Source organism: Rhipicephalus sanguineus, unplaced genomic scaffold (assembly GCF_013339695.2).
Source record: "Rhipicephalus sanguineus isolate Rsan-2018 unplaced genomic scaffold, BIME_Rsan_1.4 Seq7789, whole genome shotgun sequence".
Lineage (NCBI taxonomy): Eukaryota > Metazoa > Arthropoda > Arachnida > Ixodida > Ixodidae > Rhipicephalus > Rhipicephalus sanguineus.
Window position 1 is genome coordinate 3,015 of NW_023615970.1, and position 25,916 is coordinate 28,930.

The 25,916-nt window shown below is 44.9% G+C and overlaps 1 protein-coding gene across 1 annotated transcript; it reads right to left on the bottom strand.

Moving 5' to 3' along the window:
- Positions 1 to 480: 480 nt before the first annotated feature.
- LOC119378315 (ornithine decarboxylase-like) lies at positions 481 to 10,624 on the bottom strand (the record flags this gene model as incomplete). The annotated part of the gene is made up of 6 exons (XM_037647491.1): positions 481 to 615; positions 2,417 to 2,583; positions 5,673 to 5,749; positions 5,857 to 5,953; positions 8,369 to 8,458; positions 10,471 to 10,624. Coding segments are annotated over 6 exons (720 nt in total), but the record flags the coding sequence as incomplete, so codon positions are not given.
- Between the last annotated feature and the right edge of the window lie 15,292 nt (positions 10,625 to 25,916).

Consider the following 25,916-nt stretch of genomic DNA (forward strand, 5'->3'; position numbering starts at 1 on the left):
AACGCAGACCTCGCCGATTCCGCTGCTTGTCTGTGTGTGTTCTGTATCTGGCGACCGGCGAGGTGTGATGCGGCCTACGCTGAAGTTGCGCATCGCCGTGTTATAGGTACCCACGCCTCCACACCTGCAATCAGAGCCACTGCTCCACACCTGCAATCAGAACGAGATAACCACTAGATCACCGTGGCGGAGCCACGGTGATCTAGTGGTTATCGCGCTCGACTGCTGACCCGAAGGAGAGCGAATCCCGGCCGCGGCGGCCGAGATTTGATCCCGTGACCATCGGGACCACTTTTCGAAACCACTTTTGTTGAAAATTGAATTAATGTGTGCTGTTCTAGGTTTCTCTTACTTCCAAGGTGATATTATCGATGTATTGCTTTATGTAAGCATAATCATTACAAAATCGGGTTGTTTTTTTATTCCTGCACTAAAGGACCAAGAAAACAAATCAACTTAAAAAATTAAGGCATCACTCACCATACACCAACTACGTTGCAGTGTAGATCTCTTGCGGTTTCCAGAATATGTCTCGCTTCATCCACGCTGCAACCAAATTTCTGATCGAATGAAATCTTGCAACCGTCACTATCGCCTTTTATTCGAAGCAATAACCTAAAAAGAAAAAGCAGTCGAGTCAGTTGTCGTTGATTTTTTTTTTCAGATTAGGAGCGTAGCTTGTTGCGCAATGGGACACACATTTATGTCAAGTAAACTAAAGCTAATGAAAAAGAAGCCACGTAGAAAAAATGTTTAGACCCATCGCTGCTCTTGTGTTACATTTTCAAGACATAATATATAGCAAACGAAGAAAATGAAGAGTAGGGCCTGTATTTAAAGAAATATATGGTCAAGCTGTCCAAAAAATGTCGTGCAATACAATTGTGTTTTTAAGAAGATTCTTACATGGAAATATGCGTTTACAAATCAACAAAAACTTTTAAGGCGAAAGCCTCCAGCACCTCCTCCGACGCCGGCCCTTAAATGGTGGCGTCCGGTAAGAAAACTCCCATGACATCTTAAGTGTGACCTTAGAAAAAAAAAACGTGCTTGATCGCTCCGTCATAGGAATCGGAATAACACGAAAGTAAAACGTGCCCTTATAGAAGTAACTGAATGTTAACTGTACATTGATATAAGAGAGTTTGCACAATGTATATTGATGTCTGGCAGCTATAGCGCCGTTTAACGTGGATGCACCCACTTTGATGCTAGTTGGTACATCTCCATGCCGACGACTAACGTCCATGTTCAATGATTAAACAAACCCTTGTGGTAGCTGTAGTAGTTAACAGTGAAAGCGTAATCAGAGAACGAGTTGTGATAGTCAGAAGAGCGTCGCATATTGGACGCAGAACTTGGTCGCCATCCTGCGGCATGTTAAAATGTGATTGAACGCCACGGCCGTACTAGAGGGAAACGGAAAGCGCGTCGTGCCACCCCGGTAGCCCGGCCGCAATTTTTCTCGGGGCGAGCGCGTAGGCGGGGAACGCGGTTCTAGTACACTCTAACGCGGTGCTACAGCCAGGTGCGGCAGGCGCGCGTCGCAGAGCTATTTTTGGTTTGATTAACGTGATGCTATGAAAGAGGCCGACGCTTTTACGACGCTTGGGTTAAGGTCGCCACCTCGCGGTGTGTTAAGGCATTGACAAAAATTGCACTTCTACTGAAAACGCGCCGAATAGGACGAACGTGTAACGCTTTGCAGGTACTAATCGCGGAGGCCACAGTAATGATGAATTACTTTACTATGCCGCTCCCAGAGGGCAACACCACCCCTCTGAACGGGAGAGTGGTAGATATAAAAGGCGCGTTTGTAAAGCCTCCAGAGTCTGTGACCGTGGCGCAGTAGATAGCGCGCCCGGCATCTGTTGTTGCGGACTGGGCGGTCGTGGGTTCGATGCCTGTTCATGGAACTTTTTTATTTGCCATCTCATCGAGTACATTTTTTCGACGTCATTTCCGTGACGAAAATACGTCACTGAAGTCTTGGTGGACCCCGGCATAAAACACTTTCGTGTTAAAAGGGTTCGAGCGGAGATCGACGTCACGCTGATAAAGCGAAACTATAGTCACAGTGACCGTAAAGTATCGAGCGCGCAGTATTAAGGAAATGAACGACACACCACCCACAATAAGAATGATGGTTGACAACAACATATGCCTTAAATGGTGCAATTTTTAACACGAAATTGTTTTTTGCCGGGGTCCACTAAAACTTTCATGCCGTCACGGAAACACGTCAGCAAAATGAACGCCACCAAATGGCAAAGAAAAAAAAAACTGTTAAGAAAAAAGTTCCGTAGACAGGAGTCAAACCCATGACCTCTTGGTTCGCGACGATGGCCGGCGGGCGTTTAGCCCACTGAGCTGCCGCCAAACACAGATGCTGAATGGTAATAACCGCTATGCTCACCTGGCGTTCTTGTCCACGATTTTCTGCAGCTCTTCGACGCAGTCGAACGTCATCAACGTGACGCCGTGTGCGGCGGCGAACTTCATGTGGGACGTGCTTTTCACAGGGTGGGCGTAGATTATGCGGTCTGGGTCAACACCCATTTCAAGTATCGTCTGTATCTCTGTCTGGAAATAAAAATTATCTCTGATTGATTTTTAGACGAATACAAAAAAAAAAACGCCAGGCCTGCGCGGAAAGCTCAGCACAGTCACAGCGAAAGCTCGAAGAGCGGCATTTCTAGAGTCCGTTATAAACTCTCTTGTGGCTACTAACACAATACACTAGCAACGTATCCACTACGCCACAAATCATAATTTTTGTGAATTTGGGAAGCACCCACCACGACATTACTCGTCATTCTGCGGAGAAGCGAGGTACCATCTGTAAGACATTATGAGCAGTTTCTTGATGCGATGGCTGATAACGATGAAGAATTACGACTGAGCTTTTGTAATGGGTTGGAAGCTTTAAAGGACCCACAAGTTACTTAATTCGCATAGTGTGACGCCCGGTCGTTATGTCACTCTCCCACCACGCTTTATAACATACGCTAACGTGAGAAAGAGATAGAGAGAGGGAATTAACTTTATTGAGACCCTGAGGAAGTGGATCATGGGAGCCTTATGGGCTTCTTTGGCAACCAATAGAAGTGCACTTGCGAGGAACCCATTACGCTATAAATCATCATAATTTTTGTGATGTAGAGAAGCAGCCACTATGCAATTTTTCGTCATTCTGCGGAGAACCGTGGTACCTGCTAAACACCTGTAAGGCATTATGTGCACTTTGTTGATGCTGTGGCTGATGACGATGAAGAAATATGGCAGAGCCCTTTGTAATGGGTTGGAAGCATTCAACAACCTACTCGTTGCGCAATTCGCATTGTGTTACGCCTGGTTACAGAATTCGCGTTGTGTGAAGCTTGGTTGTTGTTTTACTCTTCTAACACGCTACATTACATAAGTTAATGTGGTTCCTTCCCGACAAGAAGCCGGTATAGGGTGTTTTTGCAAAGCAGTTTCAAGCACCGGCGTGGCTCTGAGGTAGGACACTGGGCTCCCACGTAGAGGGCCCAGGTTCGAACCTCGTTCCATCTTTTAGGGGCGAAGCTCCTTATAGCATCACCTGGTCGGTCGTCGCTCCATCCGGCGTTCCCCCGCCCTCGCGTCTCCCGTATCATTCAATGGATGGCGCTGTCCCATAGAGATGCATGGAAACTGCAGTTGGGTGACGATATACTAGATGGCGCTGTCCCATAGAGATGTGTGCAATATGGCGGTTGGGATGCACGCTAGATGGCGTTTTTAGATGTGAAGCATCTTATAGCGGAGTTCAATCCGGTGGTGGTGTGGGGCGTGACCACCCTTACTGCGCATGCGCAAGCCCTCTCCACACACCACCTCTCCCTCTCCACTTCCCCTCACCCTCCCCTTTCCCTCTCCCCTTTGCCTCTCTCCCCTCCCCTCTCCACTCCCTCTCTGAAACGCGGGCTCTACATGCCGAAACGCTGCTTAGCATCGCTTCATGGTCCCCTTTAGCGGGAGATGGTGTGATTTTTGACCTCCAAGGTAGTGCCTGTGTGAGATTTCTCCTGTGCGTGATTAAACAATAAAAATTCACAGCGTACATGTAAAATTAAAGTGAGCTACAAGTAGCCATGACTCTCATCAACCCTTTAGTATAAACGCGCCCGATCTCACGTCGTTATTGATGTACTGGGCAGAATTCACGGAAGATTCACATATGGTGCGTGTCATTGGTGGAAGGCAATCATTCGATTTAGTGCGGCGACGTACGCTGGGGGGACCGTTGTAATAAAATCCGCCCGGGACGTTTTTTGTAGCGTTAGCTACACTGGCCGAGCTCGAGCACAGCACAGCACAGCTTTCGCTGTGACTGTGCTGCGGTTTCAGCGCAGGCCTGGCGTTTCTTTTATTATTTATTTTTTTTTATTATTTCGAGCGAAAGTGGTTACGGACACCGGCGGCGGACAACTACGGCACCAAAAACGGCCCTTGTTGTGATCTCATAATAGCTTTCGCTGTAAAAAAATTTAGTGGCTTATCGGCTATGCCAGGATATACGTAGCGTGAGCTAAGGTTCAGTTGATTATTCTGAGCTCTCCTGGTTGTCTAGGATTAGCTTGATTATCATGCTTACTGCTGCTTCAATGACACACACACGGTATACGCATTATGTGACACATGTATATTTATTTTTTGCTCAGCGCCATTTCTTTATTGCCACAAAGACGGCTCGGCGGTCCGTGTAATAACACGCTGCCGTCTCTATTGCCCCAACGCCCGGCGCAGCGTCGGACGGCCGCTCCGCAACGGAGGCGCACAGCTGGGCTCTCGCCCGCGCCAGTATGTCTGCCACGGCTATGAAGTCACTCCTCTGGAATGCGCAGATCGGCGAGGCGCGCGCGGCGGCGGTGGAGCGCGCGGCGGCAGCGGGTCCGGTGCGCCAGCGTCGCGCCGTGTGACGTCACTGCTCCTCGCGCATGCGCAGCACGGCTCTCGGACTGCCACGCGAAACTGCTCGAGCTCGGCCAGTGTAGCTAACGCTACAAAAAACGTCCCGGGCCCGGTATGTCTTTCAGGAACGCCCATACGAGCTTCCAGATAAGAAGCTGTACCCCGAAGCATGACGGACGTTTCGGGATCTATTACAGTGAGGCTGTTGAAGCCGAACTTAATCCGGGAACAATGTCGTTCGCAGCATAACGAAGCCGTTATGTGCCACAGAAATTGAGCAAGCGCCACTACTCGCCTCCGGCCACCTGAAGATGAAGGAGCTTTCTATAACTAGCCTAGCGGGCATGGACTCTTTGCTTGCCGGGAAAGTGCCGCCTTTGAGTGTGACGGCTACAGGTACCACACATTTCCTCTAACTTTGCCCAAGCTCAGTGAGGGTGAGGAACGACTAGACATTTCCGACGACTTTGCAAAAAGAAACCGCTCAACCACTTTATTTTGTGCAAATCGATCTACTGGCTTTGAAGTGCTTTGGAATGCTTGTGAAGTTTCGTGAAGCTTAGCACTGCAACGGAGAAGACTTCGCTGTCTCATCAGCCTTTGCGACGTTAAGTGAAGCTGGCCCCTTAGCTGCGCTGTACATTGGTCCTTACGACGTTAAGTCAGTTAAATCCAGACATTTTTTTCGGGTACAAAGTAGATTTTCTGTAACAGACTTTCGGGTATGTCTCACTCACATTATTTGAGCAGTCGAAGTTGACGTTCTGGGCGTTCAACTCCGCCAGCACCACAGGGTCTCCGCAAGCCTTTATTGCTGAAAAATAACGGTATTAAGATGGAAGCGGTTTCTTCAAAAAATAAAGCGAACCATGGAAGCAGAGTTCAGCCTTGCTTTCGCATACGGTGTCAGTGATATCATACCGAAGAATGGCGTCACACGGGGCAGACACTGGTGCCAGAGCTCCACCTTCCGGGTGATGTCCCGAAGATCACAGACAAAAAATGCGTCGTCTTCATCCTTGAGTGGATAAAATCAAACGGTTCCGAAATCATTTTTAAGTGCGAAGCATTGATTAGTGAACCTAAGGCATTTTGAGCGTTTCTATCTATCTATCTATCTATCTATCTATCTATCTATCTATCTATCTATCTATCTATCTATCTATCTATCTATCTATCTATCTATCTATCTATCTATCTATCTATCTATCTATCTATCTATCTATCTATCTATATTCATATTGAAATATTTCAATATAATTATAGATAGATAGATAGATAGATAGATAGATAGATAGATAGATAGATAGATAGATAGATAGATAGATAGATAGATAGATAGATAGATAGATAGATAGATAGATAGATAGATAGATAGATAGATAGATTGTAATGACTGCGCATGTTCGCCTTGAGTACAGGCATCGGAACCCAACATCAAGAGAAATAATGGAGGCCTATCACATTGACAGGCTGAAAGAAAAGTGTGTTAGTCACCCATCAGTTGCCCTGCTTGAGAAGGAAATTTCGATGTTGTCTGCTGTTCAATGAGCATGTGATAAGATGCGCGATGTGCGCTATTCAAATGGAGTTTTGTGATCAGAGTGCGCATTTCCGAGGGTTGTTAAGTGAACGTTTTTCAAAAAATAAACTAGTTGTTAGAATTGCGCCCGTGGGTCTCTTCTGTGTCCCCATGTGCCTGCGCAAATATTTCATTATGAATGTGTTCCAACTAAGCCGAATCACAGTTTTGCTTCAGTTTATATCTATCTATCTATCTATCTATCTATCTATCTATCTATCTATCTATCTATCTATCTATCTATCTATCTATCTATCTATCTATCTATCTATCTATCTATCTATCTATCTATCTATCTATCTATCTATCTATCTATCTATCTATCTATCTATCTATCTATCTATCTATCTATCTATCCTGTCCCGTACGTCGTCAAACTCTTTCCTCCAGACACGTGTGCCACATACCCGTTTACCACGGGCAGCTATGTACGAGTACGCGCCACAGGTGATTGACTGTTTATATCTACCCAGGCAGGCACGTCGAGAACAGACATTGGTAATTTAAATGCGACAACGTTTTGAAAAACTGACATCGGCAGCGCTCACCCGATGAATGCAAAGAATAAAAACAAGGATCCCACATAGCCACGCCAGGCCTAGAAACTGCTTAGGAGAAACACCCTATGCAGGCGTACTGTCGGTGCAACGTCAATGTGGTTGTAGTGCTGGCTATCTAATTTTAGAACAAAGCAATGAACCCTACACATGTACTACTACGATAGAGGCGTCCCGTCAGGTTAACGTCTGTGGTTCCAGTGTTGGTTCCGCTTGTATACCAGTCTAATCAACATTACATTTGTATTCCTCTAATATGGGCAAGCAACGTTCAAGCGTTGCTCGACCCCGAAAGAATACGCTAACGAAATTTACATGTAATATTCACATTATCGCACTGTAGAGTGCACTTCGTTTCGATAATACTGACGCATGTGCTCTAACTACAGTGCTGACGTTACGTCAGACCATAGGTTAACATTTAAACGCCGGAAGAGAACTTTGAGGGGCTCGTTTCTTTGTTTGACACAATGTTAATGAAAACCAGCAGATAATGAAACCTGTGTTGTCGACGTGCCTGGTAAGCCCACGATGTGCACACAACTACTACGCTAAGGGCAAACTTTCGAAAAAAAAAAACTACTACGCTTACAAAAACATGTCGCTCCACCTCGTAGCGCTTGGCTCAAAGCCACAAAATGCAGCATAGTATTACTCGCTGACTGCTTCGCATGAAACCGATTCCCACAAGGCGTGGGATCTGCCGATTTTTTTTCGGCAGCCAATGTTTTATTGGCATGGTTTTCGAGTATCGATAAAGCAGCATGACGGCGTACTTTTTTCAGCAATTCAAGGGACATAACTGCGCTTAATAAGCTCCCCAGGGGCCAGTTAGGCAGTGAGATTGACTATATGACACTAAATAACAGACGGAAAAGCTCAATGATGAATTGCAAAACGCTCCCTTCTTCCGCTTCTCATGAAATACTTATCGCAGACGTATAGTATTACGCTATGTAGGATTAAAAAAACAGCTGGGCCTACTCTTTATACCCTGAGCTGTTTTCCCTTGGAATATTCCGTTCCTGTCAGCAACACTAAGCAATGTTAAGTGCATAGCAATGTTAAGTTAACCGCTACTTCAGTTAACCGTCACTTCAGTCATTCCTAACATGGTGAATACAGTGAACAGCCTCCGACGCTCCTATTTTTTCTTACCACTGGTCTTGTACTTTGAATACGTTCTAAGAAGCTAGGTATGACTGTACACATACTTTTGATGAGCGTCTAAACACAGTACGTTCACATTTTCCGACTGTACTTGATGCAAACAACTCATTTTTCTTTCACATACCTGCTTTTGATAGATTTCTCGTGCCACTTCTTCAGCGGTTCCGTGGCTAAAAATGGATGTTTCTTTTTCGCGATTCGGATGTCTTGGCGCCTACAGAAAATAAGTTTAAGGCCACTAAACGGTCACTGAAGAAGCAAGGGAACAGATAAGTGAGCAGTGGGGCGTCTATATAGGCGCAGCTAGAACAGATCTATACGCTTGTCCTGGCTTGGCCTTGTGCTTATCGCTCAGGGCCTTGAACGTTGGCCATATATATATATATATATATATATATATATATATATATATATATATATATATATATATATATATATATATACTTCCTAAATAAGGATTGTTTTACTTTTCTTAGTACGAAAGTTCGCGGGCTTGTTTCACGACAACATTCTGATGGGTGCAGAATGCAATGACGTTCACGTAATTAAGGTCCTATAAATTAAGCCCAGGTAGCGCAATTTGTTTTGTAGTCCATGTGCTTCTTTGGTTAGTAAAACGCCACCATCATAGTTTCACTATTAAGGATACTTAAGAAGAAATGATGCTGTGAACACCAGTATTTTTAATGAACGTTTACGAACATGTCATAAGGAACAGATAGGTCAAAGTTTTGGTCATCTCTATAAGCAGATCGGTTATTACTATTATTTGAGAGTAACAGATGGTGACATTGCTTATTACCTTGAGTAGCTAATCTGCTCTAACAGTTGACACGAATGGTCTGTCCTCTCGGGTTGCGACATTTCTTGGGGGGAACTGTATAAATCACAAGCATTGCTATTTAGGAGACTACTGTTTTTCGTGCGTACCTCTGTCAATGAAAGGAATTCCATGAAAGCTAACAGCTTCTATTTTGTTCTATGTCATGATCTGCGAATTATTTATAGCCGAAAAATTTTCATAATGACGTTCCTCGAAAAATAATTCAGTTATATTTGTTACATTTGGTTGAACATTTTACAGCGCAGGGGAGCGCTAAGACACCTTCATGGTCTTCACCTGTTTCGTTCCGTCAAAGAAGCCATGGCCCAAGCTTCAGACATAATAGACATCGGCCGATAGGTTTCTACTTTGTTAAGCCTAAGCGCAAGCGTCAGCATTTGTCTGTGAACACATCTATTAGTTTCTAATTCAGCCAGGAATAAGGTCAAGCAGAAGCCGGTATATATATATATATATATATATATATATATATATATATATATATATATATATATATATATATATATATATATATATATCGCGCTCAAAAGTGAAATCGGAATCAAGTTATATGTTTCAATTTTCCTAATGTAAAATTATCTTCGCATTGCTATTGAGGGCGCGCTAGAATCGTGCATATACGGCAATTACGCCTCAATGGCTTTATATGATCACGCAGTAACAGCCATTTCATAGGTTACTCCACCACTCAATGGCGAGACTTATCTTTATAGAGAAGAGGGATAATAAAAAACCACAGAGGTTCACCAGGGCTTAGCCGGTTGGCTACCCTACATTGTAGAAGAGGTAACGGAAAGGAGAAGTTAAGAAGAGAAGAAAAAGGCCGCTGTTGTTGCCGTCAACGTAGTAACAGTTCTGTGCCCGAAGTCACAGAGGATTAGTCAGTCCTGTTGCCTTCAGAAACAGCTGCAGCACTTTCGTTGCTATTCGCAACTGTGATGGGCGGTACCATGTTCCCAGAATCTTGACACTGAATGCAATTCCGTTTAAGTGTTCCAGAGTTGTATGGAGTTTGGGTGTTTCTTTTTTCCGAAGATGGGCAGTATCACCAGAGTTTCGAACGAATTTGCAGGCTTTCAAGTAGATTACAGGCTATAAGCCACGGCAACCATTATAAAACAAATAACGCCAATCAATGACTGAAAATACAGAAGACAGGACGCGGTGCCATGACCACTAAAATTAAGAAGGAATCTAAGGCTTTCGACTTAATAGGTGAAGCATCACGTATTCGCACGAACATTATCTTATAAACCATTCTAGCGTAAGGAGTTGTTTGTAAACGCTAGGGGTGGGGACGCACTTACGATGCATAAAATAATTCGTACTTGCAGCTAGTACAAGATCACATATTCATTAATATCAAAATATGTTTCGCTGACCAGTTCTGAAGCTGAGGTCCAACGTCCACCTTCCTGCGCCTCATCTTGCCGTGTTGGCCACCAGGCACCCGAATTGTGACCATTGCGAAGCCGCATCTTGTGTAGCAGTCGGTGATGTTCCATGCAACTGGTCCGATCTTCTCGCATTGGCGACCTGAAAACCAAAAAGAACATGCTTGTCTATTTCTTTTCACATAGAAATGGTTTGCTATTGAAAGACTTGGGTAGCAAATACCTTAGAATATCAGTTGTCACTGCTCTGCGATCATCATCATCATCATAATCATTTCTAGCCTATTTACGTCGACGCAGGATGAAGGCATCTCCCGATGATATCCAGTTCACTCTATCTTGTGCGTACTGATTCTGTTTTAACCCCGTGAAACCCTTTATTTCATCACTTCATCTAAATCGCTGCCTTCCCTTACTGCGTTTCCCATCCCTAGCTTGGTAACTTTTGGTTCCTCCCGTGCTTGAGTGTGCATGCGTTTTTTTTTTCTTTATTTTATTGTTACTCTTTTTTCCTTCCTTACCTTTCTATCCCCCCTTACCCCTTCCCCAGTGCAGGGTAGCAAACCGAACAACTTCTGGTTAACCTCCCTGCCTTTCACTTAACCTTTCCATCTCTCTCTCCTGGTTGCTCTAACAGACCGCCGGTTGTCTGTCCTACGCATTACGTGGCCGGCCTTAGGTCCATTTCTTTCTCTTGGTGTTTAGTCAAATATCCGTCACCCCTCTTTGTTCCCTGATCCATGCGACCGTTTTCCGATCTCTCAATGTTACGCCTATTTTCTGTTGCATTGCCCGCTGCGTGGTCCTTAGCGTGTCTATATAGTTTCTTTGTTATCCTTCATGTGTCAGCCCAGAATTTTAGAACTGGCTGCATGCAGCGGTTGCGTACTTTTCGTTTTAAGGACATCGGCATAATGCAGGTCATTAGTTGGGAGATCCTGCCATATGCGATCCAGCCCAATCTTATATTCTTCGGGGAACTTGCTTTTCGTGACTAGGCTCCCCTGCTAGTAATTGACGTCATATGCATATTCTTGTACAGTTTAATTGTTGGTTTCTAATCGTGAACTCTTCTTTTTCTTTTTCGCCAGGCTGTTGCGCATTGTTTTTGTCTTCAGCATATTCATTTCTAGCCCTTTTTTGATATTTTTCTCGGATAAGCCCTCAATCGTTTTCTGAAATTCGTCGCCATCGTTGCCGAAGAATACTGTCATCTGCTAATCGTATATTGCAGATGACTGCATTGATAAAGATAAAATCGAATCAAATCAAATCTTAATTTTTTTCTGCATATAAAATTGGCGAGAGGGCTCTCTGAAAAAAAAAAACATGGCTGATTCCTTCGTCAAGGGAATCGGCATGACACGAAAGCGAAGCGTGTCTTCCCAGAAGTATACATATAGTTGATTGTTTATTGTGCATTGATCTATCGGATCTTGTACAACGTCTACTCGTGTTTATCAGCTATAGCACCGCTTTGACGTGGATGCACGCGCGTTGCTGCCTAGTGGCACATCTCCATCGCGACGACTAACGCCCATGATCATGATTAAACCGTTGTGGTAGCTGAAGTTGTTAACATATACCTGGACACAGCGTATCGTGAATCCCGCGCAAAGATGACATCAACAAGCACCTAATAAACGCTGGTACTCGATATGCACCTCTTCAAAGCATCGTTAAATGCGGAGAGATACGGCACGGTGTGCGTTCCCCTCTAATAGGTTAACCCCCGCCTGTGCTTATGCATACACCTAACACTACCACACTGCGCTTCAGCAACACGGATGGCAGAGATTCGTAGCTTGAGCAGCGAACGCGCGAAGGCGTTGCACGTCCCGCTGGCATGTTTCGCTCCACGAAGGCCCGACATTTGCCCGTCGACGTCGTTGCCTTTCTGCGGCGCTTATTGCAACAGTTTTATAAGTCCCACTCGAAGCAGTAGGCAGCGGAGAAACCCCGTCGGTGCATGTGAAAGCTGCACTACTCCGACAACGAGCCGTCACACGCTAACATGAAGCGAAAGGCAAAGAACGTAACTGCGTCTGGGGCGACTCCTCGATGTTAGAGCGGCCAGCGCTTCTCGTCGGCATCGAGACGCTTTGACTGCGTCGTCGCGAAATCGCTCCCTATCGGCGCTCATTATTGTGATGACGCAGTACTTCAATTCACCCCTCAAAGAAGGCGGCATCACCACGCCCAGCCTAGCCCCGCCAACAGAGAGCACCATGCGAGAGATAATGTGTGAGAGATACAAGGCGCGTTTGTGGAACCTCATAATAGCTGGGGTTGAACGTCCCGAAACCACGATATGATTACGAGGGACGCCGGAGTGGAGGGCTCCGGAAATTTCGACCACCTGGGGTTCTTTAACGTGCACCTAAGCCTAACTACACGGGCCTCAAACATTTTCGGTTCCATCAAAATGCAGCCACCGCGGCCGGGATTCGATCCTGCGACCTTCGAGCCAGCAGTCGAGCGCCATGACCACTCAACACCCTGACGGGGTCGTTTGTGGAACCTCCCCATTGTTCGTCGGTGACGTCGGAGGTAGAGCACCGGGCGCCTATCGTCGTGGACAGGGAAGTCGTTGGTTCGATTCCCGGTGGCGGCATGTTTTCTTCTATTTTTTTTTCTTTCTCATCTGGTAGTGTGCATTCTACAAACGTCATATCCGTGACGGAAATACGTCAGTGAAATCTTGGTAGACCCCGGCATAAAACACTTTCGTGTTAAAAAAGATGCCTAGACGGCTTGACAGGTTCACCGCTTTAAGTCACTATTCCAACTAAAGGTTATCAATGAGTGTTACATGATCGCAATACTACTAATTATAAAAGTACTAATATCAGAAAGGATGGCACGATAGAAAGCTAGGTCAGTCTACGCAAGTGATATGTATGAAATGAATTGAATTGGTGGGAACTGACTCGCGAGATTAAGTGCTTAGCTCTTAGAGACATCGTATTGCATATCGTAGTCCGCGCTGTAAGTGTGATGTGCAGCGTCAAAGGTTAAACACTGGAAACAATCTTTATCCTACGTAGAAATACTGTCCCTATTTGTCGAACCTGTGTTCGGAGTTGGTAAGTTGACAAAACTGTCAAAGTTGCTGTACTCTGATATGCATATGGTGAGACGCTATGAAGTTCCTAGAAACACAGGAACGGCTTACTGGTCTCCCAATGGGCCACATAGTACCCCGAGTAACCTCCCTTTATTCTAAACATCATAAATATTTGTGTGACTTATAAACTAAGGAATGACACGATCATTTTGTATGCAGTAGCATGAGAACAATGAAACCAACCGGTCAAAATAAATAGTAACCGTTTTCGTCCTACTTAAAAACAGCGCCCGCCTTACGACACCTACGCAAACGTCTTGTGAAACAAGGCGTAGACAAGCTACACCATCGAAACGATCATGAGCCCGTCATCATCGGAAGTGCACAGTGCATAGCACTCAGTGTGGAAGTGCAATTTCCGTGACATTAAAATAGTCTCTAGATTTACTCTTCTCGTCGCCTCCAATCAAATACACTCCAGAGAGGTTTGGTAATGTACGTCCTGGCATAGGCAGACGGCTGTATTAGCTCTTAGCTCTACAAGGTTTTCTGGCTAACGAAGGAAGCATTTCGAAATATATGAGCTTAAACTGTTTTTTTTTCTTGGCATCACTGCTCTACGTGTTCAAATGCATACATACAAATACGCGCCCAAAACTTGCAAAACGTATTCAACTGCGAGGAGCCGAGGCCTTATATAGACTTTGACATCGTCAATATAAGGAAACCAAACACACAACACGATCTGTTAGCGATGATAAGAATGCATACTACATTAACCTCGCCTTTTTTTTCTGCACCAATAGCTCTGGATACTGCGGACGTGGCGCAACCCAACATTTAGTAAAGCGGGAATCTGTGAAACAAAATTCACTCACGACAACAGAGCAGCTTATGCCAGTCACCGCGGCGACTGTCGAGCAGAGAACGCCGGTTATTTGAAATTTCTACCTGCGTATGTCAATGTCAAGCTTGGCGTGACGGTATTTGTCATCCGCTCTGATTTGACGTCAACTGTACAAAATTAGAAAGACCAACTATTTATTAAAATAAATGATCAGACAGCTGTGCGTGTCCGAGATCGAAAAAAAATAATTCGTAAGACAGAAAAAGAATGCGGCTATTATGACGTGAACGGAAACGGAATGCACAGCGAAAAATAAGATCAAACTAAAGGCCATATGAGTGTTTTCCATCTTATTCTAAGAAAAGGGCTTGCACTAAAGTATGACGTCACCAAGAAAATTAACAATAAAAATCTAAAGATCTCGGTGGTATGCATTCATATTCATAAGCGAAAATTGAATTTGGTAACCAAATAAAAACAGTGACTGTCACTGCACATTCCGGTGTGGCAAGTTATTACTATTGCAGTCGCTGTGGATAGCTCGAAGCTGCCGTTCTTCAAATCTATCCAATGTTGCAGACTCATGTTAATGAGGCTGCGCTTCAGGACAACTGCCTGTCATGAATGCCGTCTAATGACCTGACTTTGGCACGAGGCGCAGGGGCTACACAGGGTGAGCATTGTCATATCGAAGAACAAAAAACAATTTATAAACAATGGAATAAATGAAAATCGGTCTGACGAAGAGAAGCTCGATCCATTGTCAAAATGTTGGATACAGTGGCAACCCTCGATGGTCATTTCAAGTCGGATAATTCCCAACAAGAATTGTTGGGTGACTCATCATTTAAACCCTACAAGGCATATACGGGTCGAGCATTGTGATCGTAAATGAGTTTCACCACAGCAAACGCACAGCGATAACGAAAGTTGGAGGGTGCGTGAGCTTCGCCTCAAGAGTAGAACGTGGTAGTGTAATCGGGCCCCTTTCGCATTGCCTTCTAAATCGGTAGCTTCGCTTCGCTTCGCGGTGGGCACCTCAACAATGCTGCAACGAAAGGAACGTCCGTGCAAGTAACATTGGCCGTTTAAAACTATCCTAGAATGCCTACAGCAAGTACACTTGCGAAGTGCCCACTACGCCATAATTCTTCCTTTTGCGAATCAGCGAAGCATGGAGTTTTCTACACTTATTATTTTTTTGTAAGAAACTCTATTTTTGTAAAGAAGTGTTAATTTTAAGGGCTCGTTTTTTCTTTGTTATACACAATATTAATGAGCAATAACAGACAATAATGCCAAGGAAAGTATAGGGGATGTTATTAGTAGTAAATGTAAGGTAAATGTGAAGAAAGAAAAGTGGACGAAAAGATAACTCGTCGCGGGCAGGGACCGAACCTGCGACCTTAAAATAACGCGTCCGATGCTCTACCAACTGTGCTACCGCGGCGGCCATCCCCCCGTCCACTTTATGGGGTATATATGTACATTTAAACTTGGGAGCGTCAGTCAGCGCCGCCAGTAGCCATGACGGCGAGTGTGGAACACTCTTTTTCTGCCTGTTGGCGTCACGCAGCACGTGAACTTATTACGAGCTGGCAGCTGACCAATAATCCCTCGCATACTACCTGAAAGCATCAAGTCTGCCAGCACGAGACCCTCGCTATGAATGAAGGAAAGAAGTGTTAATTTTTAGGGCTCGTTTTTTCTTTGTTATACACAATAATAATGAGCACTAACAGACAATATTGCCAAGGAAAGTATAGGGGATGTTATCAGTAGTAAATGTAAGGTAAATGTGAAGAAAGAAGAAAGGACGAAAAGATAACTCGCCGCGGGCAATTTTGTAAGAAATTCTATGCAGCGAAGTACCCATTACGCGTCCGTAAGGCAACACGCGAGCGTACGCAGCTGCCCACTTTATCGATGCTTTTGCTGCTGCTGATGCTTAAATATGTGTGAGTGCTTTGTAATGGGTGGGCATTTAAACCCCTTACTTGTTGTCCAATTAACATGCCCTGCCGGCTAACACGATTCTGCGCTTATGCCACACAATATTACATGCGTTAAGGTGGCTCCTCACATTACATGCCATTCGTATAGGGTTTTTTTTTTTTTTCGGAAGCAGTTCCAAGCAATGGCGTGGCTTTGTGTAAGAACACCTGCTTTGCTCGCAGGAGGCCTAGGTTCGATTCCCGCTCGAACCGAAGTGATTTATTTGCATCAAATTTTCACTCATGGACAATGCTGATTTTTAGCTCACGACCAGCTACACCAACGCCGGAATTTCTGCGCAACGAGCTCTTTAATTGATCGATTGATTCATTGAAATAACTTTAATGAGGTCCTGCGGGACGTCCCCTAGCGCGCAGTGCTATCGCGTTAATATGTATGCGGTTTTTGTGCCAAAGGCACAATACGATTATGAGTCACGCGGTAGTAGGTGTCTCCGTATTGATTTTTACTCCCTGGGATTCTTTAACCTGTACCGGAATCTGGGTGCATGGGTGTTGCATTTCGCCCCCATCTGAGTGCCGCTTCCATGACCGGTAGTCGCGTCCTCGAGCTCAGTAGCGCGACACGTTACCTGCTAAGCTACCTTAGGCAGTTAACGCAACTAATGTTAAAAAAATATTGATGAGAAATCGTTGGACATGGTACATCGCTGGAGGACGAGAAGAGGACTTGTCCTCAGGTCAGCAACAAGTCTTTTAGACGAAATGTTGGCTCCAGCGACGTTCCCTGTTCAACAATTTCCAATCCCTCCAAGTCTCCTCCTCTTTACTTTTGCCTAATGTAAAGAATGCAGGGAAAGCAAATGTTGGAGAAACAATGCATGTCGTCAGGTGTACAAACTGGAATAGACCATGCGTGGCCAAGTAACACCTCTTACTTCACACAGCAAACCAGTTACGGCTGGGTGGTGGAGCACATGTATAGTTGTTGCAGAAAAAGATTAGCGCAAGTCGCGAATACCACAGCAGGAAAAATCGCGACACTGGGGGTCTCGGTCCCCAGCAAGACAGGAAGAGAGTAGCAGGTGCGATCTATCTGTTAAAACGGGAGTGTCAGACAAAAAAGTTGCCACTTCTTAAAGCCCAAATTTCCAATGCTTCTCGCGATTTTGTTGCTCCGATCATCGGTCACGTGTGCGAATCTTTTCCTTCGGTGATTGTACATACTGCTTTGTTTATGTGTGTTGGGGGGGGGGGGGGGGGCGGAAGAACTAGTCCTTGTCCGCTTAGACACAACAAGACAGAAATGGCCAAACCATGCAACCCCCCCCCCCCCCCCCCCAAAAAAAAAAATGCCGACTAACACGAGCGAGACAATGCTCATGCTACTCTTGAGTACAAAAGCCGTAACGCGATGTGTAGCAGTGACCTGACAGAAAAGTGCGCCACCTGTCAATGTACACAGAGAAATCCAGTTTGAGTATCTTGAGTATTTCTTGTACTTGAATAGACATGTTCCGTAGATGCTATAGTCATATTTTTGCTAAAGCATTCCCTAGATTTGCAAATTGACGTTGTCTTGGACACTGTTAGCAGTGAACAGAAGGTTGCCCTTAGTGTATGTGATACGAATTCGATAGAGCTAATATTTGATGAGGACCCGAGAGAAAGATGCTTTACATAATCTAACTGGAGACAGCTGTATGATTGCTGGACTGGCATGCTGCTCCACTTGAACGGTGAAACGCCACAAATAATACACTGTGCTATATCAACTCTCTATATTGGTGAATAATGTATTTAATGTCATTAAACCTGCCATGTGACAACTTGCCATATGGATGAGGATGTAGAATATTTTTATTAGAATACCCATGATACAACGACCCGTGCCATTGATAGCACGGGTCGGCAGGCCCTTCATTCTAAGGATGATCCAATGGCTCATGGCCAACACTTGCATTAAAAAAGCAGGCACTACTGGCACTAAACAAATTTCTAGAAGCGAGTGAAATTCTAAAATTCACAGGTAAGAATTTCGCACCTAGCGAAAGCTAATATTATCTATATGCTTTGACCAGGCCATATCGCGCTATATCGGACTTTAAGTGTAAACTTGTGCCGTGTTAGTTTGACTGGACTTCGTGTCAACCTTAGTGTTGTTATTTAACTGGACTATATGCGTAGCGCCATGTGCTCGCATGTACGGGGTCCCAGTGACTACATTTTATGCGAACTTTACTGTTCTATGAGACCGAATTCTATTTTGCGTTATGATCAGTTGTGCTCTTTGAATCGACATCGTGCTTATGGGATTCTTTTGTCTTGACTGACTAATACGAGCTGATATTGGGAGCGATTTTGTGCAGTTTTGTTTTTAACACGAAAGTGTTTTATGCCGGGGTCCACTAAGACTTCCGTGACGTCAAAAAATATACACGATCAGATGGCAAAGAAAAAAAGGTCCATCAACGGGCATCGAACCCACGACCGCGCGGTCAGCAACAACAAATGCCCGGCACGCTATCCACTGCGCCACGGTCACTCTTTTTTTTCTTTAATGCATGGGAATAACGCCATTAAATCTCGCCATCTATTACAACATAAGTCATCGCCTTAGAATTACACTCACATGCACATATGCACAAAACACACATAATTTCACATAATCCAAGGAATCTTCAAAAGTGCGGTAAACAGACACAAGCGTCCGGAAGTCCAAGCCACTCCGGAACCGGGTCAAAAGTCTCAGCAACACTACGCACATTAGCTGCTTCTTCTCGAAAGTCAAACCTTGTCGAGCGAGGTGGCTGAGCATGTCTGTCAATCATGCGGCTTCTCTATAATGAATATAGACCGAACAGCATGATTAAATCATATGGTGCATTATTGTTGGCGCTCTTTTTGAACGGGAGGAACCTCACACCATGCGATGTAATTGGAAATTCTTTTCTGAGGGTTCTCTTAAGAACGTCCCAGAAATTAAATGCATCACGGCAATGAATAAAACAATGCTCGATTGTTTCAGTCTCGTTGCATAGCCTGCAGTTTACAGACCAGGGCACGTATATCCCTTTTTCATGAAGCCATATATGTCTTTACGGGTAAAGTGAATGCGTTCAGCTTAAAGAAAAACGTTTTCACAGCTGGCGATATACATATTTTACGTACACGGCAGGATACATCATGACCAGAAATACATAAATATTGCTGTCGGTAAACAGGTTCAGGGAAAAGGGTGTTTACAAGTGCGGCGGTTAGCGTCTTTCTGTCCACGTTGTACAGGTACTCTAACGTGAATCTGGCTTACAGTGTCCAAAATCTCTTTCAAGAAACCCCATAATTGCGATTCTCCCGCCACTCTTGTTGTGACAAAAAGAAAAGGGAAATGGTGAGAAAGACGGTTCCGCATAACAGCCAGAAGAAACGGGTTACAGACTCTAGGTGCTTTACAAACGCGCCTTTTATATCTACCACTCTCCCGGTCGGCGGGGTGGTCTTGCCCTCTGGGAGCGGTAAGGTAAAGTAATTCGTCATTACTGTGGCGTCCGCGACTAGCACCTGCGACGCGTTACACGTCCGTCCCATTCGGCGCGTTTTCAATAGAAGTTCAAGTTTGTCAATGAATTAACACACCACGAGGTGGCGACCTTAGCCCTAGCGTCGTAAAAGCGTCGGCCTCGCTCATATCATCACGCGTATCTGCGTGCTTCGCTGCAAATGTCGTCTAAAGACGATAGAAGAGGCGCTGCGTGAGATATGGACGCCATCTGGCAATACGTCGGGAAACATGAGTGCTGTGTTGCGGGCTGGTAGTCCCGGCGCAGCAGCAGGCGAAGACCGGCGGTGACCAACGCGACCGGCGGGGACGCCAGCCAGCCCGAACACGCGGTTTGGCGCGAAGCGCCGAAGCAGAAGAAACGTCCGCACTCAATGAGTACTCTCCACACACTCTTTTATTTACACGTCGCCTGGGTAAAACAGGAATGCCAGAGCGGCGCCCCATGGCATTCGTACAGTGCAATACTGAACCGAAACCGAAACACAACAATGAGCTCGTGCAGAGGGCACGGAGGAAGGCAAGTTTCAGCGCAGTCGCATTTTCAGCGCAGCTTAAGAAACTAGGGTCTCTAGAATTACGTATCTATGTATTTTCTATTAAAGGAACACACCACCTAATACTTACCTAGTGATGTTGCGCCTGAGATATGCGTAATGTTTGCTTTTTGATCAACAATGTACACAAGTATGAACCTAGTCAGCCGTTCAAGATGGCTGGCCCTTGGGCAAGTGGTTCAACTTTGGCCGGGTGGCTGAATCGAGTGACGTGCCGACAAACAGAAAGTCGGAAAAAAGCGACTCTATTCGCATTCTCGGGCTTGGTTATGGCTACTACGGCATATCAGCCTCCGTGTGGGTTTCACTTCTCGAGAATCAAAAACGACAAGTCCGGGAAGCGCAAGAATACGATTTACCACTGTTGGAAAGAAGGTACTTAGCACAGACTGTATTTTGCGGCCTTGCATGGTACATTTCTCATGTCGTACAGCCTCCATTGCGAATAACTCGGTCGTTGCAATCCCTTCTTGGCTCGTTTTTCTGGTCAGGTGGACCTGAGCTGGTTTGCCGAGCTGCGCTTGGGCAACCACGTAACAGGGGTGGATTCGCGTTCCCGTCTGTGTCTGTTCGCTGCCGGCTGCTTGCTCTGCGATTCTTGCTTCGTTTGTTACACGGTGATCAGTGTCCCGCGCGTGATCTTGCCTGCTATTTCTTAAGCACTAAGATACGTTATTTGTTACCGGGAGCACGGCTTAACTCTGCGCCGCAAGCACTTCACATGCCTGCATTTTACTCCACGGCAGTGGCATTTTATCGCCACGCTCTAGGAAACCGTGTTGTAGATACAACGGCAGCCCTGCTGCTCCCTCTGGTTCCTCCAGCCCGTCTAGCACGTTCGAGTCGTGTCTCGTGGAGCGCGATAACGGCCTCCTTTCTACCTGGTCATCTCCGTGACTTCATGTGGCGTCTGGGATGGAGAGTATACTCCCAGCACGAGACAGACTGGAGAGGTGGGGCATGGTGCCATCTTCCACTTGTCCGAACTGTCCGCTACAAGAGTCTAACCAGCATGTGCTGCAGCAATGTGTAATTGCAAGGGTATTTTGGAGAGCCGTTAACACTGGTTTCCGTGGCCTAGGAGTTAATCGTTTTGTCACATCTGGTCGTTGCTCGCGTAGTCGCTTTGCACGCCTTCTAATTGCTGCGGGGGCTTTTTGTTTGTGGCGTAACAGGTGCGAGGCTGTTGCAGCAGGTCACCGTCGTCGTGCTCTGTTTCCAATTCTGGAACGGTTGTACTCGGAACTGCTGTCCTTTTTGTCGGAGGAATTGTTCTCCCTTGGGGAAGAGGAATTTCTACGGCAGTGGTCGTGCCGCTTCCTGTCGGTAGTTAATGGACGTGTGCGGCTAGTTTTTCATCTGACCTGGTTCTTGTAGCCAGGTTATCACACAGTGAATATTAATGCATAAAATCTGTTTGTATTTATTATTTCTGTGTGTGCATGTCCCCGTAGCCATGTAGGTTCTTGTATATACACATTTCATGCTAAGAATAACAGATAGCTGAGCTAGTTGGTAAGTATTCATTCTAAAAAGACAGGGCGTGCAAACACAGACACAAGAAAGAAGTCAGGACACCACAAACGCCGACTAACAACTCAAGAGACGCACAACGGCTGAAAAGAAAGAAGGCACGAAAACTTATCTGCGCATGCCCATGCAACAGGCGAACCTATCAATCCGGCACGCGTGGTGGTCTACGTGGAAGATAACTGTTAAGGCATTTGATTTCATCTTTATGCAAGTTAATCGACGGTTGGCTCACGCATGCACTACCATTATTCTCGATATGCCATGCTTCAATCATCAGGCGCGTTTCTTCATTTCTATGCCGGTACAACACTGCGCATTCATCAAATTTTGGCGTGCACTTACAATCTCGACAATGTAAAGACAGATTAGACGGTCAGCCTCCTGTAAGCGATCTCTTATGTTCCAACAACTTCTTTCTTGTGTCCGTGTTTGCACGCCCTGTCTTTTTAGAATGAATTTCATGCTAAAACTGTAAATTATGTAAATTACATGTACCATAAAATCTTCTGTACATACTACTGTAGATATCTGCTGGCATGTTCAGCAAGTCATATGCACTGTGTATATACATCGTCATGTACATTGTATACATTGTGATAAGTGTGCGCATGCTAGTTCTTAGTAGCATGCATTAGGGACACCCTGTGGACTTCGACGTTTCTGTTAACACGTTTTATGTGTATTGTGTTTCGTCATTTGTGTATGTTAATGTTCTTATTGTACGGACACTGTTTCTAAATGTTCGTAACGTCCTACGATGAAATAAACTTTTTCTAAAGAGACCAAAATTTCTGCGTTTAAGTTCCCCAAGAAAGACTATCCTCTTTAAAATAGCTCTGCGACGCGCGTCTGTCTCACCTGGCTGTAACACCGCGTTCCCCGCTCACGCGCTCGCCGCGAGAAAAATCGCGGCCGGGCTACGATCCTACGATGGGGCGGCACGACGCGCTTTGCGTTTCCCTCTAGTCCGGGCTCGGTGTTGAATCACATTTTAACATGCCGCGGGATGGCGACGAAGTTCTGCGTCCAATATGCGACGAGCTTCTGGCTACCACACCTCGTTCTATGATTACGCTTTCACGGTTAAGTACTACAACTACCACGAAGGTTTATTTAATCATTAAACATGGACATTAGTCGTCGGGATGAAGATGTACCACCAAGCATCAAAGTGGGTGCATCCACGCTAAACGGTGCTATAGCTGCCAGACATCAATATACATTGGGCAAACTCTCTTATATCAATGTCCAGTAAGCACTCAGTTACTTCTGCAAGGCCACGTTTTACTTTCGTGTTATTCCGATTCCTATGACGGAGGGATCAACCATGTTTTTTTTAATGTTTGTGTCTCCCAGTAATTCGACTTTCTGTGAAAAGGACCAGCCGGTGCTATATAAAAGCGCCAACGTCTCCTTAAAAAATAAATAAAAAAGAAACTGGATGCGGCGTATATACGTCAAGGGAAATGCACGTGCGTGCCTTCGTGTTATAAACCCTTTCATTTTATTACAAAAAAAAAATTATGATCTCATTACCTGTACTGTCATGCTAAATTTTTGCAAGCTTGCCTTTGCGTTTTTCGGATGCTTCTTTTTAAGGTCGCAGATTTCATGCTAGCAAAGAACTACAGACCTATAGCTCTCGTATGCACATGTCACTTTATTTTTGTCAGGCTACAAATCACGCGAGGCATCTAGGTAAACTATACCAGTGATCGCAAGCCCTCTGTTTTAGCAGTACTATCGCCCAAGGCGCGAGTAAATTTTTATATGCTAAGATTAGCTATCACTTGGAAAATCAACGTCGCTCCACTAATGATGCCGATATTCACAAGTTTGTAAATGAGATATAGCTTTAGGCGTGGCGATTTATTAGTGCAGATGAAATAGTAGCTAAAAGTGCTAGCGGGCGCGTTAAGCGAGAGCTAGCGCGGAAACATGTCATTTCAGATTATCACCGATTATAAATCACCGTGTACTAAACGTTCCGAAGTGTAGCGCTGCTAAGCTCGAGGGCGTGGGTGCGATTCCCGGTCATGGTGGTCGCATTTCGATGGGGGCGAAATGCAAAGAACTCCTATGTGCTTAGACTTAGGTTCAATTTAAAGAACTCCAGGTGGTCGAAATGAATCCGGAGTCTTCCGCTACAGTGTGCCTCATAATCATATCTTAGTTTTAGCGCGTGAAACCCCAGCAGTTATTATTAAACGTTCCGAAGTCTACAGCATCGTCATGACCCCGACAGTTCCCCACCTTCTCCTATAGTTACCTCGTAAGCGGTATTAAAATTAGGCGCAACTAAAACTCAGAACACACAACTTGACGTTAATATTCAACCTAATTTCAGAGGGAGCCCCAAAATGTGGATTGTTGTAGCTACCACGCTTCACAGGATAACAGATACAGTGTAGGCAGAGCCAGTTATTATTAAACTGCAAGGTATCTCCGTTTCTTACTTCCGTCTACTGGGCTGGACGCAAAACGGAAAAAAATTCCAGGAGGGAATAAAGCCCCTCCGAATTCACGCGATGGGAATAATATGGAACACGTTTCGCTTGACTACCACACACGTAGTGGTTACATCTTACACAATGATTAAGAGGAACAAGGAGGTAATGATTGCGGAAGTATTGGGTAATACGTGTTGAACTTCCAACAACTGTAACGTATAGCACAGCTCGCTTGGCTTAGCTATCATGCAGTGGTTGCACGTTAAACACTAGTTAAATCTTAGAGAAAATAGAACAAAAAAGCCAATATTTTATAAAAGCCGGTAAAGGGTCTCAGTCTCTCATTTTCCGCTTGACATGCACGCCAGATGTTTTCGTACAAAGTGCAGTTCGTTTATAGCAGTCAACGACTCGTTGTTTGCATCTGTGCTTGAGCTCCACGTGTACTGATGCATACGAGAGCAGCGTAGCGTTGGCGTGCAAGGGTATCGACGTACACTCATGCACCGATGTGAGCTTTTCTATATCTAAGAGGCGGATCGTAGTCATCGCGTCTTTAGTAGCAGGCCACATGCATTTATGCATGTGCGACTGAAGGCTTCCTCCAATAATCTACTGATACTATCGCCCTTCTCGATATGCTAATGATGAGAAATCACTTGCTGCCGTGATGAAGCCAAGTGCACTAGTCGAAACGTCGACACCAGCGACATTTCTCTATTCAAACGATTTCTCATTACTTCAAACCTCCATCTTCGCCTGAACTTTTGTCTTGTCTTGAGAGGCTAGGTGACATCAAAGATGAGATATGGTACCCATGGTATGCTTGTGAGCTACACAGTGAAAAAAAAAGTGAGCAAAAGAATTGCACTTGCAATCAAGAAGCTACTAACTGTGAGAGTAACTGTCTCTCATAGACGGTTCTTAGCTATTTACTACTTAAGTCTATAGGTGCAGGCAGTGTAAGTTGGTAATGGTTATCTGATCTGGGTCATTCAATGCCAGATGTCTCAGCCGTTTTGGCAACGATCTCAAATGTACTAACAAATTGTGCTGATGAAACGCATTGAAAGCAGTGAATTAATAGAATATTTCGGAAATAATTTTTTTGATCCCGGAGAGCCCTCCGAATTTCGCAGAATCTCGTCTGAGTGATGTTTGTCAGAAAATTTATTCTGAAAATATGTTTTTCGATTCAATACCAAAATTTGGTTTACATTTAATCAAAGGCGTTTGCGGGAGTTATTCGAAGATCAATAATATTATCGCAGTTTTTCCGCCAGTACGACTCCGCGAATTTCGGCAAAATGTTCTAGTTCTGCATTTCTCCCCTTGTAATGTTGCACTATACATGACTATCTTAGTAATCAGTACTTACTCATGGAGGAATATTTTGGGTTAAAAATATTTTCAGGCCACTGAAGTCGTAAATATCACGAGAAAAAAAAATCTCAAACTTCAGAAAA